General features: G+C 43.9%; 1 protein-coding gene across 1 annotated transcript in view; it reads right to left on the bottom strand.

Moving 5' to 3' along the window:
• LOC120030901 (adhesion G protein-coupled receptor B1-like) overlaps positions 1-13,531 on the bottom strand; it is a 69,516-nt gene that overhangs the window by 34,939 nt on the left and 21,046 nt on the right. Inside the window, exons 5-13 of the mRNA XM_038976410.1 lie at positions 12,209-12,334; positions 11,322-11,492; positions 10,554-10,722; positions 8,498-8,667; positions 8,219-8,383; positions 4,254-4,355; positions 1,249-1,355; positions 676-870; positions 402-470 (exon numbers count right to left, since the gene is read on the bottom strand). Of these exons, the coding sequence (XP_038832338.1) occupies positions 402-470; positions 676-870; positions 1,249-1,355; positions 4,254-4,355; positions 8,219-8,383; positions 8,498-8,667; positions 10,554-10,722; positions 11,322-11,492; positions 12,209-12,334 (1,274 nt within the window). The remainder of the gene's footprint in view (positions 1-401; positions 471-675; positions 871-1,248; positions 1,356-4,253; positions 4,356-8,218; positions 8,384-8,497; positions 8,668-10,553; positions 10,723-11,321; positions 11,493-12,208; positions 12,335-13,531) is intronic.

Below are 13,531 nucleotides of genomic sequence, written 5' to 3'. Positions count from 1 at the left end.
AGATGAGAAAGAGATAGATGATAGAGAGCAAGAGAGAGAGAGAGAGGGAGGGAGAGAGAGAGAGAAAGGGAGCGAGAGAGAAAGACAGAGAGAGAGAGAGAAAGAGAGAGAAAGGAGACAAGAGAACTGATGATTCATGGAGCGAACACCAAACAGACATACACTGTTCATATGCATCACACACCATCCATATATCTCCCGGGAGACTGGCATGATGTCACTATGATGCCAACAGCTAGACACAAAGGCACCAGAGAATAGTCATTGAAATGATCTCTGTACAACACATGGCCGACACACATCAAGAAGGAGCACAAACTGTGACCATGCATGCTAGCTCATGTGTGTGCATAAAGAAGCGCCAGTGAGTCTGTGAGAAGAAGAGAAAGAGACCAACTCACCAGTTGTGCTTCTTCCCATCTCTCTCTGTTCTCCTCCATCAGCAGGTTACTGACTGACTGGACAAAGTTCTGTAATCCAGTAGAGAAGGAAGAGAAAGGGAGCGAAGAGGCCATGAGACATTACTCTACAACATTAGCCATCAATTGACCTACTACAAACATTCACTCCAGCCATTTCTTTAACACCAGTCAATTTTAAATGTAGCCCTGACCCAAACCTAATGACCTAATGACCTAATGACTTCCAATTCAAACACATGCTCCCTCCTCTTACTCTCATGTCTGCATTGCTGGGGCTGTTGTAAGCCCTTCTGAAGATCTCTGTCATGTTCTTCAGTACGTCCACTATGGCCAGCAAGTCTCCACTGTAGCTGGTCCCATCGCTGGACGTCACCCTGAGCTTGGTCATCACCTCTGAAACTCCATCCCCCACAAGCCCCCGCTGGGCCTTGGACAGGTGTTCCCTAGTCTGGGGAGGAAAGGTATGAGTGAAGCACTCAGAAAACATCACCATTGCATAGAGGTGATCTTCTGATCAACTCACTTGTTAGTAAAACTAACATACATTTCCTGTCTGTCTTCTTAATTTGGTCTTGACCATTTATGGTTTGTTAGTAACATCCCACTGGTCACACACTGGTTGAATCAACATTGTTTCCACGTCATTTCAAAGAAATTACCTTGCACCAATGTGGAAAAGACATTGAATTGACATCTGTGCCCAGTGGGATGTATTGAACTGAGCAGGCAGCATATCTCAAATGGCATCCTATGGGTACTTTGTAGCTTCTGTTTTCAGATATACAAGAGTACATTTTCAATCGTTGATCATCTCTCTGGTACTCACCAGTGTTTGGATGCTGCGGTAGTCATTGGAGATACACTTCATATAAGTGGGGTTCTCCCAGTAGGCTATTCCCTCATCATCCAGAGTGCACCGCCTCAGGATCAGCCCTGGATGGGGACACAGACTGGGGAGTTAACATCACTAGAGCCATGAGATCCCAGAGGCATAACCCATCCTAAGCCAGGCATGTCTTATGGATATCCCTCTGGCTAGGTGTAGATAGGGAAGGTTAGTAAGGGTTTGCTCTGAGACATGGCTGTAGACTCTTATGGCGTCTAACGTCTGAAGCCATTGGAGTCTACAGCTACAGTGTATCCGGAAAGTATTCAGACCCCTTCTCTTTTCCACATTTTGTTAAGTTACAGCCTTATTCGAAAATGAATTCCATATTTTTTCCCCACAATTTTCCCACAATTTCCACAATTTCCACACAGTACCCCACAACGACAAACAAAAACATGTTTTAGAATGTTTTACAAATGTATATAAAAAACAAACAGAAATACCTTATTTACAAACAGTAAGTATTCAGACCCTTTGCTATGAGACTCAAAATTGAGCTCAGATTAATTATATTTTCATTGATCATCCTTAAGATGTTTCTACAACTTGATTGGAGTCCACCTGTGGTAAATTCAATTGATTGGACATGTTTTTCAAAGGCACACACATGTCTATATAAGGTCCCACAGTTGACAGTGGATGTCAGAGCAAAAACCAACCCATGAGGTTGAAGGAATTGTCCGTGGAGCCCGGAGACAGGATTGTGTGGAGGCACAGAAATTTCTGCAGCATTGAAGGTCGACAAGACCACAGTGGATCTCCATCATTCTTAAATTGAAGAAGTTTGGAACCACCAAGACTCTTCATAGAGCTGGCCACCCAGCCAAACTGAGCAATCAGGGGAGAAAGGCCTTGGTCAGGGAGTTGACAAAGAACCCAATGGTCACTCTGACAGAGCTCCACAGTTCCTCTGTGGAGATGGGAGAACCTTCTAGAAGTACAACCTTCACTGCAGAACTCCACCAATCAGGTCTTTATGGTAGAGTGGCCAGACAGAACCAGCTCCTCAGTAAAAGGCACATGACAGCCCGCTTGGAGTTTTCCAAACAGCACCTAGAAATCTTTGGCCTGAATGCCAAGCATCACGTCTGGAGGAAACCTGGCACCATCCCTACAGTGAAGAATGGTGGTGGCAGCATCATGCTGTAGGGATGTCTTTCAGCGACAGGGACTGGGAGACTAGTCAGGATCGAGGGAAAGATGAACGAAGCAAAGTACAGAGAGCACCAAGCGCTCAGCACCTCAGATTGGGGCGAAGGTTCACCTTCCAACAGGATAAAGACCCTATGCACACAGTAGAGACAACACAGGAGTGACTTCGGGACAAGTCTCTGAATGTCCTTGAGTGACCCAGCCAGAGCCTGGACTTGAACCCGATCGAACATCTCTGGAGTGACCTGAAAATAGCTTTTCCCATCCAACCTGACAGAGCTTCAGAGGATCTGTCGAGAAGAATGGGAGAAATTCGACAAATACAGGTGTGCCAAGCTTGTAGCGTCATACCTAAGAAGTCTCGAGGCTGTAGTCAATGCCATAGGTGCTTCAACAAAGTACTGAGTATTGGGTCTAAATACTTATGTAAATGTGATATTTCAGTTGTTGTTTTTATAAATTTGCAAAAATCTATAAAAACTTGTTTTAGCTTTTAATTATGGGGTATTGTGCGTAGATTGATGAGGGAAATACATTTTTTTATCTATTTTAGAAATATGCTGTAATGTAACAATATGTGGAAAAAGTCAAGGGGTCTGAATACTTTCTGAATGCACTGTATGTGTAACAGTATAACTTTAAACCGTCCCCTCGCCCATACCCGGGCACGAACCAGGGACCCTCTGCACACATCAACAACTGTCACCCACAAAGCATCGTTACCCATCGCTCCACAAAGGCCGCGGCCCTTGCAGAGCAAGGTGCAACACTACTTCTAGGTTTCAGAGCAAGTGACGTAACTGATTGAAACGCTACTAGCGCGTACCCGCTAACTAGCTAGCCATTTCACATCCGTTACACTTACCCCCCTTTCAACCTCCTCCTTTTCCGCAGCAACCAGTGATCCGGGTCACGGCACCAATGTAACAGTATAACTTTAAACCGTCCCCTCGCCCCGACATGGGCGCGAACCAGGGACCCTCTGCACACATCAACAACTGACACCCACGAAGCATCGTTACCCATCGCTCCACAAAGGCCGCGGTCCTTGCAGAGCAAGGTGCAACACTACTTCTAGGTTTCAGAGCAAGTGACGTAACTGATTGAAACGCTAGTAGCGCGTACCCGCTAACTAGCTAGCCATTTCACATCCGTTACACTCACCCCCCTTTCAACCTCCTCCTTTTCCGCAGCAACCAGTGATCCGGGTCAACAGCATCAATGTAACAGTATAACTTTAAACCGTCCCCTCGCCCCGACACGGGCGCGAACCAGGGACCCTCTGCACACATCAACAACTGACACCCACGAAGCGTCGTTACCCATCGCTCCACAAAAGCCGCGGCCCTTGCAGAGCAAGGGGCAACATTACTTCTAGGTTTCAGAGCAAGTGACGTAACTGATTGAAACGCTAGTAGCGCGTACCCGCTAACTAGCTAGCCATTTCACATCCGTTACACTCACCCCCCTTTCAACCTCCTCCTTTTCCGCAGCAACCAGTGATCCGGGTCAACAGCATCAATGTAACAGTATAACTTTAGTACGTCCCCTCGCCCCGACACGGGCGCAAACCAGGGACCCTCTGCACACATCAACAACGGTCGCCCACGAAGCATCGTTACCCATCGCTCCACAAAGGCCACGGCCCTTGCAGAGCAAGGGGCAACATTACTTCAAGGTTTCAGAGCAAGTGATGTAACTGATTGAAACGCTAGTAGCGCGTACCCGCTAACTAGCTAGCCATTTCACATCCGTTACATATGTCTCAGGGTAAAAGGGAGGTAGCTCACCATTGGCATTGGGAGGGCAGCGTACGGCCGCTGTGTCCCCTGCTGGAGTCATTTTCCACACTACGTTGGAGAAGTTCTCCTCTGCACAGATCTCATGAGGTTCTGCACCAAAACCAAAAGCAAACGTCAGTATTCCACCAATCTGAGTGTCAAATGGGTCGTTCCACAGATTCAGTCCCTTTTCAGAAGTGTAACTTGGTAAAAAAAAAAAAGTTTGATTTCACAAAACGTGTACATTCTGTCATAAAGAGCACATGTTCACGGTTTCCCATCTCAAGAGGTTAAATAAAGTAAAGAATAGTAAGTGCCAAATAAAGTAACAGGGTTTCCTCTTAAATCAGCCATGAATCCCCTTGTGACAGGAGGAATGGAAGCTTGTTGTGTGCAACAGGGAGTGGCAATTAAATGCAAGCTTCACAAAAAAAGATTCTAGCCTGTCTATTGTCACGACGTGGCCCTTTTGTGTGTATATCGTGGCTTCCCCCCTCTCTTACTCTCTCTCCCACTCCAGGTTTTACAACAGTCATAAATTCCTGGTAGAAACTCTCTTCACTGCCATGGAGTATTGAGGGAGAGAGCATATGGAGAACAAAGACATTATTCTTGCCAAAACTCCTAATCCCCAAAATTGGAGAATTAAACAATATTTCTATTTTTGCGAATGTTGGAGTGGTCCGTGGACACTTAAGGGACAGTCATGTCAAGGTTGTTTCATTTGGTGATCTCATGAAGGACAGGAAACACACATTACTGTGGCTTTGATTGTGTACACTTCTCAATTATGGGGTTTGCATCTGATGGTTGTATAAAATATATGACTGAATATGAAACTATTTGTGAGAAGATGTAATGTGATGTTGGCCTTCTAAACGAGATACTTGTTTAGATATGAAGTTTTAACTAGTCAGTGGCCACGCAACCGTGAGCCCAGACATTATGTCATGCGTCACGGAACCGCCCCATCTTCCACAGAGTACAAAACCGCTCGTGATAAAATGTACATCAGACCAGAAAACATGGAAGCTGTCGCTACATATTGAAATTCTTGGCAATTCTACCAAAAGACAAGACTAGAGAACGTGGAGATCATTCCCACATTGAAATGGCTAAGAAATCTACAAACTAAATAACAATTATTCAGGCTGCAGCTGATTAAATACTTTAGTCTGGTAAACGCATCCGATCTAAGAACATTTCCGAATTGTACTCTGACGTATCCATTATAACAACTGACATCTACGACAGACTTTGATCTTTGGTGGACAAACCAGAGGCTTTCTGTTGACTGACTATCCAGCAGACGGACCAGCGATCACAGAGAGAGACAACAAAGGCATACACTCGTAAATATGTAAATTGCATATCTAAAATCCAAATGTGCGGTTGTTAGGGTGCTAAATGTCTATATTTACGATGAAGTATTCAACTGTATGTATGTAGTGAATCCACTCTGAGTATCCCGCTCTTGAACTGTCCCCACCCTTTTCCTTTGTCTACCAAGCTGTCATATCGGCTTAGCCCACTAGGGATTTTTCTATCATGTCAGTAACCAATGTATGAACAATTGTGTGTGTGTTTGTAATTCTGTAATTGATAAGATGTATTATTTAGCAAATAAATAATTAAGCCAATTTGTATATTGCTAATTCATGATTTATGCTAGGGTTCGTGCAGATACCCAAGGGTTTGCACGTTCAGTAAAGAGACTGATGAGGTAATAATACATTAATAAGTGACTGTAATTGATAAGATATGAAAACATCCAAAGAGTTAATTCGGGAAATAAATACTGTTTAAATATTTTCCCGTGGTGCTCCGACTTCCTAGTTAATTAAAGTTACATGATTAGTTTAATCACGTAAGGAATAATTACACATAGAGAATTGATTTGATAATATAAGTCTTCACATTTTATGATAGTCAACGCTACGAGACTATCTATGGGTATCTGTCACGTTCGTCGTATGAATCGGACCAAGGCACAGCGTGGTATGCGTACATTCTTTATTATAATAAGAATGAACACTGAACAAACTATCCAAAATAACAAAACGACACGTGAAGCTATACAAAACGAGTGCTAACACTCAACTACACATAGACAAGTACCCACGAACACCAAAGGGAAAATGGCTACCTAAATATGATCCCCAATCAGAGACAATGATAAACAGCTGCCTCTGATTGGGAACCATATCAGGCCACCACAAAATATAAAGAAAACAGAGATATCTCAGGTCAGTGCCAGGATTTGGCCAGGATTGTTCCGGTTTTGGCCACTAGATGCCCCCATTGTGCTTTTTTGAGCCTTTCGTTTTCCCTTGTTTCCAGTTATTATTTGCACCTGTGCCTCGTTTCCCTTGAATGTATTTAAACCCTTAGTTTTCCTCAGTTCTTTGCTCTGTGTTTGAATGTTAGCACCCAGCCCTAGCGATGCTGTGCTGTTGGACTCTCTTGAGGTACTCTGTTTTTGTTCTCGTTTATTTATTTTTTATTATCTTTTGAGGGTTTTTTCTGCTGTACCTACCACCTTGTGGATTTACCTTTTGTCTTGGAGGATTACTTTTTTCTCTTGGAATTACTTTTGACGTTGTGGATTTATATTTTTGCCTGAAGAACTTCCTTTTTACTTTATTAAAACACCGTCTCAAGTACTGCTGTGTCTGCATCATCTTCTGGGTTCTGCCGACTATTAGTGGCTCAGTTTGCTAAGTGACTGTTTCTCACACCGGAGACCCGAGTTCGTAACTGGGTCCTGACAGTCAGGGCGTGACAGTATCAGGGTTGATGTGTTATCCTCGACCCACTCAGTTTTGCGCCACAAAACACCAGAAAATTGCCAAATATAGTTAAACCAGCTCACCTTCTTTTACACTATGATTTGATTATAAGATGTTCAATGTCTATATTGAAAAATGTATATTTTAAAAGAAGAGCTTCACTAAATTAAAATGAGAGTTCAGTTCATGTAACAAGGTCGACCTTAAAATAAGGGTCACTAATCACATGAAATAAATAATAATCTTCAGAAATTACTTAATCAAAGCAACAAAATAACTAGGTCTTTACAATGATGGTGAAACTTGGAGACATTCTGGGATTAAGTGGGTTAAAATCTTCCTAGAAGTGACACAGGGTTTGTATTTGTATTTTTTTATGGATTTCTATTGGCTGCTGCCAAGGCATACAATTTAACATAGGACGGAGGGTTGAAGGAGGACGTGTCAAAATGCTGCATTTTTGTATTTTAGCAAGCCTTTTTCTTATTCAAAATCAGATTTATTGAATTCTACATCTGGTCTATATTAAAGGGGACTTCATTTAAAGCTAGTATCCTTAATTGAAACAATAACAAAACTGTCACCTCTCCTGTGTTCTGGTAAAAAGTTGAGGGATGGGCCTGGAGAAATGTAACCACTCTCAAATTCAATAACAGAGTTATGATTGCAAGGACTGATCATCCATAACATCAAAATGATACTTTAAACCATGTTTTGAGGCTATACCGTGTTTGCTTACATTTACATTGTTTACAAACATTATAGTAAAACCTGCTTGTATTTTGGGTTCTGATGGGGTACAGTATGACAGTTGAACTAAGCTCATGAGGCATTTATAAGCTATATTCTTCAAGAATCAATCGGTAAATACTGTATCATTAATTTATAAGTATAAAAATGGATGTAGCAACTCAGCATTCCAGTTATAATATAACAGTTTTTTTAAAGGCAATATTGGTGCACAATTTCTACTTAAAATATCAAAAGGGACGCAAAAGGCACTCACTTCGTGGAACAACCCAAAGATATGAAGCAAAAGTAAATATGAGATACAGGACGTGTAGTATAATAAAAAATTACAGATTGCAGATGACATCAGCTGATGTAAAGAAGGCTTTATAAATACATTTCATTGATTGATTGATTAAGAGCACACCTTTCCATTAATGTGTTCTGACTACTCACCTGGACACCGCTTCTCATTGCAGTGTCGCACCTCCTCTCGATCTCCAGGACAATTTTCACCCCCAAAGAAGGGCCCATAGCAAATCCTCTGTCTCTGTTGGCTCCCCCCACCACATGTCTTGGTGCAGCCCACCCACGACGTCCAAGGATGCCACTTCCCCTCCACTAAGACACAGAACACAGCTCTAATGGTTAAGATCAGGATTAGCGAATAGTAAACTGATCCTAGATCTGTACCTGTGGGCAACTTCTACACAGAGTTTTGACAGCAGATTTTACCTGGGCACTCCCGTAAGAAGCAGTCTCTGGTCTCTATCCACTCCCCGCGACACTCTGATCCTCCGTACGAAGGTCCGTTACACTCCCTGATCCGCTGCATGGTCCCGTTGGAGCAGGACGCAGAGCATGAACCCCAATTAGCCCACTCATTCCACACCCCATCAACTGACAGCAGAGAAAGAGAGAGAGAGAGAGAGAGAGAGAGAGAGAGAGAGAGAGAGAGAGAGAGAGAGAGAGAGAGAGAGAGAGAGAGAGAGAGAGAGAGAGAGAGAGCAGAGAGAAAGAGAGAGAGAGAGAGAGAGAGACAGAGAGACTAAAGTTTTGGCAATTTTTCCAACAATTGTTTACAGGCAGATTATTTTACTTATAATTCACTGTATTACATTTCCAGTGGGTCAGAAGTTTACATACACTAAGTTGACTGTACCTTTAAACAGCTTGGAAAAGTCCAGAAAATGATGTCATGGCTTTAGAAGCTTCTGATGGGCTAATTGACATCATTTGAGTCAATTGGAGGTGTATCTGTGGATGTATTTCAAGGCCTACCTTCAAACTCAGTGCCTCTTTGCTTGACATCATGGGAAAATCAAAAGAAATCAGCCAAGACCTCAGAAAAAACATTGTAGACCTCCACAAGTCTGGTTCATCCTTGGGAGCAATTTCCAAACGCCTGAAGGTACCAAGTTCATCTGTACAAACAATAGTACGCAAGTATAAACGCCATGGGACCACGCAGCCATCATACCACTAAGGAAGGAGATGCGTTCTGTCTCCTAGAGGTGAACGTACTTTGGAGTGAAAAGTGCAAATCAATCCCAGAACAACAGCAAAGGACCTTGTGAAGATGCCCGAGGAAACAGGTACAAAAGTATCTATATCCACAGTAAACGAGTCCTATATCAACATAACCTGAAAGGCCGCTCAGCAAGGATGAAGCCACTGCTCCAAAACCACCATAAAAAATCCAGACTACGGTTTGCAACTGAACATGGGGACAAATATCATACTTCTTGGAGAAATGTCCTCTGGTCTGATGAAACAAAAATAGAACTGTTTGGCCATAATAACCATCGTTATGTTTGGAGGAAAAAGGGGGACGCTTGCAAGCTGAAGATCACCATCCCAACCGTGAAGCACGGCAGCATCATGTTGTGAGGGTGCTTTGCTGCAGGAGGGACTGGTGCACTTCACAAAATAGATGGCATCATGAGGCAGGAAAATTATGTGGATATATTATATATCTCAAGACATCAGTCAGGAAGTTAAAGCTTGGTTGCAAATGGGTCTTCCAAATGGACAATGACCCAAAGCATACTTCCAAAGTTGTGGCAAAATGGCTTAAGGACAACAAAGTCAAGGTATTGGAGAGGCCATCACAAAGCCCTGACCTCAATCCTATAGAACATTTGAGGGCAGAACTGAAAAAGCGTGTGCGAGCAAGGAGGCCTATAAACCTGACTCAGTTACACCAGCTCTGTCAGGAGGAATGGGCCAAAATTCACCCAACTTATTGTGGGAAGCTAGTGGAAGGCTACCCGAAAAGTTTGACCCAAGTTAAACAATTTAAAGGCAATGCTACCAAATACTAATTGAGTGTATAAACTTCTGACCCACTAGGAATGTGCTGAAAGAAATAAAAGCTGAAATAAATCATTCTCTACTATTATTCTGACATTTCACATTCTTAAAATAATGTGGTGATCCTAACTGACCTAAGACAGGGAAGTTTTACTTGGATTAAATTTCAGGAATTGTAAAAAACTGAGTATGTGTTTGGCTAAGGTGTATGTAAACTTTCGCCTTCAACTGTATTAGTTTGTCTACGTCTCTGTGCATAACGCAACGTACACACATTGTACATGCTTTTATTCATCCTTCATGCATAAACAAGAACCTTTTCACATGACCTTCTCAGGGATAATTTGTCTCTATATAACTATAGACGGGACTGCCATGATGACTGAAGTTGTCAAAAGTAGTGCACTATATAGGGAATACTGCAGGGGGCCATTTCGAACGCAGATGAGTAAGAATCCAGTGAGAAATCTGTGTAATCTCACCTGGGCAGACAGCGATGTTGCAGAACTTGGTCTGCTTCTCCGGCCCCATACAGGGGTCTCCCCCAAACTGAGGGGGTTTGCAGCTGCGTGTGCGATCCCGGTAACCACGGCCGCAGGTTGACGAACACAAGCTCCATGGCGACCACTCATCCCAAGTCCCATGCACTGCAATCAGAGCGGCTAGGGTATGATTTATAGAGAGAACCACACAGATCTTCACCACAACAACAACAATAACATCAACTCCAAAATACATAAACATCCAACACTCTATGATACAAACCAGCCTGTTGCCTTAATGCCGTCACAAACATCCTTCTCTCAGTGCCTGCATGGTTCTCCTGTGTAGACTACTCTGATCTTATTTCAGTGTTTAAATGAATTCACCTGCATAGTTCCATATTAAAGTCCATATTAAAGTCCTGGTCTGGAGCGTTATTGTCTGTTACGTAAGAGAAGCCCCGGGATGCATTACACAGAGTGGTTCTGTAAAGACAGCACCAGGAAGTTGGGCATCAGAATAACTATTCTGCTGCTCAGCAGGTAAGCCCCATGCCCATCTCTCTAAGGCAGAGGCTTCTAAAGAGGATTTGTATAGGGCTATAGACATCCATGCCATGGAGTTGTTCAGTGGGAAGAAGGAGTAGAGATCTTCAGGGAGAGAGAGGAGGGCTTGTATGTGTGAGCGGAGCCAGGAGAGTGCTGGAGACTAGGGGCAGCAAGGAGGCAGCCAGGGGAGTGGGGGGGGGGGGGGCTCAGCTTACCTGGACAGACGGCAGAGTTGTTGCAGGGCCTCTGCTCTCGGAGCGGGCCGCTGCACTGGGTGCTGTAGGAGGAGGAGACACAGAAACGCGTGCGGCTCTGCCAGCTCTCACCGCATGTGGCCGAACACACACTCCACGACGACCACTCCTCACCTGACGCAGCCTGGTCCACTGAGGGGGAGGGAGGGAGGGAGGAGGAGAGGAGGAAGGGATGGTCCAGGGTGGAGGGGGAGGAGAAGGGCCGAAACTAATTATCATGCAGGAACAGCCTCCCATTGGCCAAAATAGGAAGGGGCGTGGCATGGTTTGGCGTAGGGGAGATTCTGTGCTGCCAGGCTCTCTGGGCTCTGATTCCATATCCTTAGCATTGACTTGACATACAGGGGAAGGCAATGCGATTGGTTACTGGATATGTCAATCATTTCCCTGGCTGCCATGACTGCCCAATGCATTCAGTAGACCCGGTCAGTCAGTCAAGCCTAGTCTGACCAATGGGAAAAGCTGGTCAGTCATGGCTGTCCAATGGCAGGGGTGAGGGGGGACCTGATTCGCTAATTCAGCAGAGACTTATCCACTTTTCAAGACAGGACACAATCTCCAGTATAGCGGCTACATTCATGACCTCACAAAACAACAAAACAGCAAACAGTTTCACTCGATTTATTCAGGGTCCATGTTGGAATTAGTGCCGTGGCACTTAGACAAGAAAGAGTTTGGGAGATTTTGATGGATGTACAGGCCTATGTGAGGGAGGGATTCAGGGATAGCTAGCTATAGCCTTGGTGCAGTGACAGACTATAATGGTAGGAGGTGGTCCTGTGTGGTCTGTGACCCAAGCGGCTGTTAGAGACTGATGCATGGGCTCCCTCTGCGTCCTGTTGTCTTACCTGTCTGTGGGGCCTGCTGTCCGCCGCCACCGCCTCGTGTCTTGTCTACCTCGCCACCGCCGCCATCGCGCTTGCGGCTGTCCACGGAGCGAAGTGATTGGCTGCGAGTGAGATGACGGCCTTTGCCTAGAGGGGTGGGGCAAGGCCAGGGGGGAGGGGTTAGCAACTTAACCACCAATGGCATTTTGTTTTTAGGACACAACCGTGACGTGATTGGTCACCCAGAAGAGCATCAGCCAAACTTGGGAATTTTGTAATGGAAAACCAGGTGTGGTGTGTGATTGTGTTTTTGTGTATTTACTGTGTGTCTCGCTGTCTTTTTTGTCTTTGGAACCGTGATTGTTATTTCACGAACAGATGGAATAAGAACATGGAATTCTGACATTGATCACAATCTATCAAAACATCTATAGTTATGAAGACTGGAAGAGTGATATAGAGCTATTGGAAGCCCTATTCACACATGTCCTCCTTACTTCTATAAAATGGATTATATGCACATTGCAGTGTGAGGGATTCTTCAGTCTCTTTCTTAAGAGTTATCCTTCTGTATTTGCCTTGAGAGGTTGACTATGTCTAAATAATATCATCGATCAAAGTCCCCTTTCCAACATGTACTCCTTACATCACAATAATGACTTGTTGGACGGAAGCGAGTGGAGGGAATAAAGGACAAGAGAAAATAAAAGTACAGAGAGAAATAACAGAGAAATGAGATTGAGAGAAGAACAAAAGAGAGAGAGAGTCAAAGAGAAGCAGATATTTAGATTGAGGAGGACGTACACACATACCCACATATACACACTAGTGGTGCGCAGGTCAGCTGTTTGTTCACACACCCGCCAGCAATTGCTAATAACCCATCTGCAACCCCCCGACTGTATGTGATAAAGTGTAAATCTGAGGCCCACACCCGTCCCTAACCCGCTAATATAGAAAGTGCGCTGTAGGCTACAGTCAGAGACGATGGAAATTGTTTTTGACACAGGAGGTGCAGGATTTCTTTTTGCGTGATTTAGATATGTTCCTGCTTTATAATTTACAACATTTTGGTAGGTTGGGCTGTGAAAACTGATGATAATAAAGATTGCACCTCTACAGATGGTATCTAACTGTACATTCTCTCAAGATGCTCAAAGTAAGAGATCATATTTCCCCTGCATTTGGTGTAACATTTTACTGCAAGAAATGCTTAATTCTGCAGGAGTTAATATTAAGGCTATGTGAGAGGTTATAGACCTACAGTCAGTGTCCACATTTCAGTTTCCATTTAACCCATCTGAACAGTAGGCTACAGTTCCCTTGGTGTGCCATAGGCCTATT

Source organism: Salvelinus namaycush, chromosome 37, assembly GCF_016432855.1.
Source record: "Salvelinus namaycush isolate Seneca chromosome 37, SaNama_1.0, whole genome shotgun sequence".
Classification (NCBI taxonomy): domain Eukaryota; kingdom Metazoa; phylum Chordata; class Actinopteri; order Salmoniformes; family Salmonidae; genus Salvelinus; species Salvelinus namaycush.
Note: the sequence above shows the minus strand (reverse complement) of the source record. Positions and strands in the feature narration are given on the sequence as shown.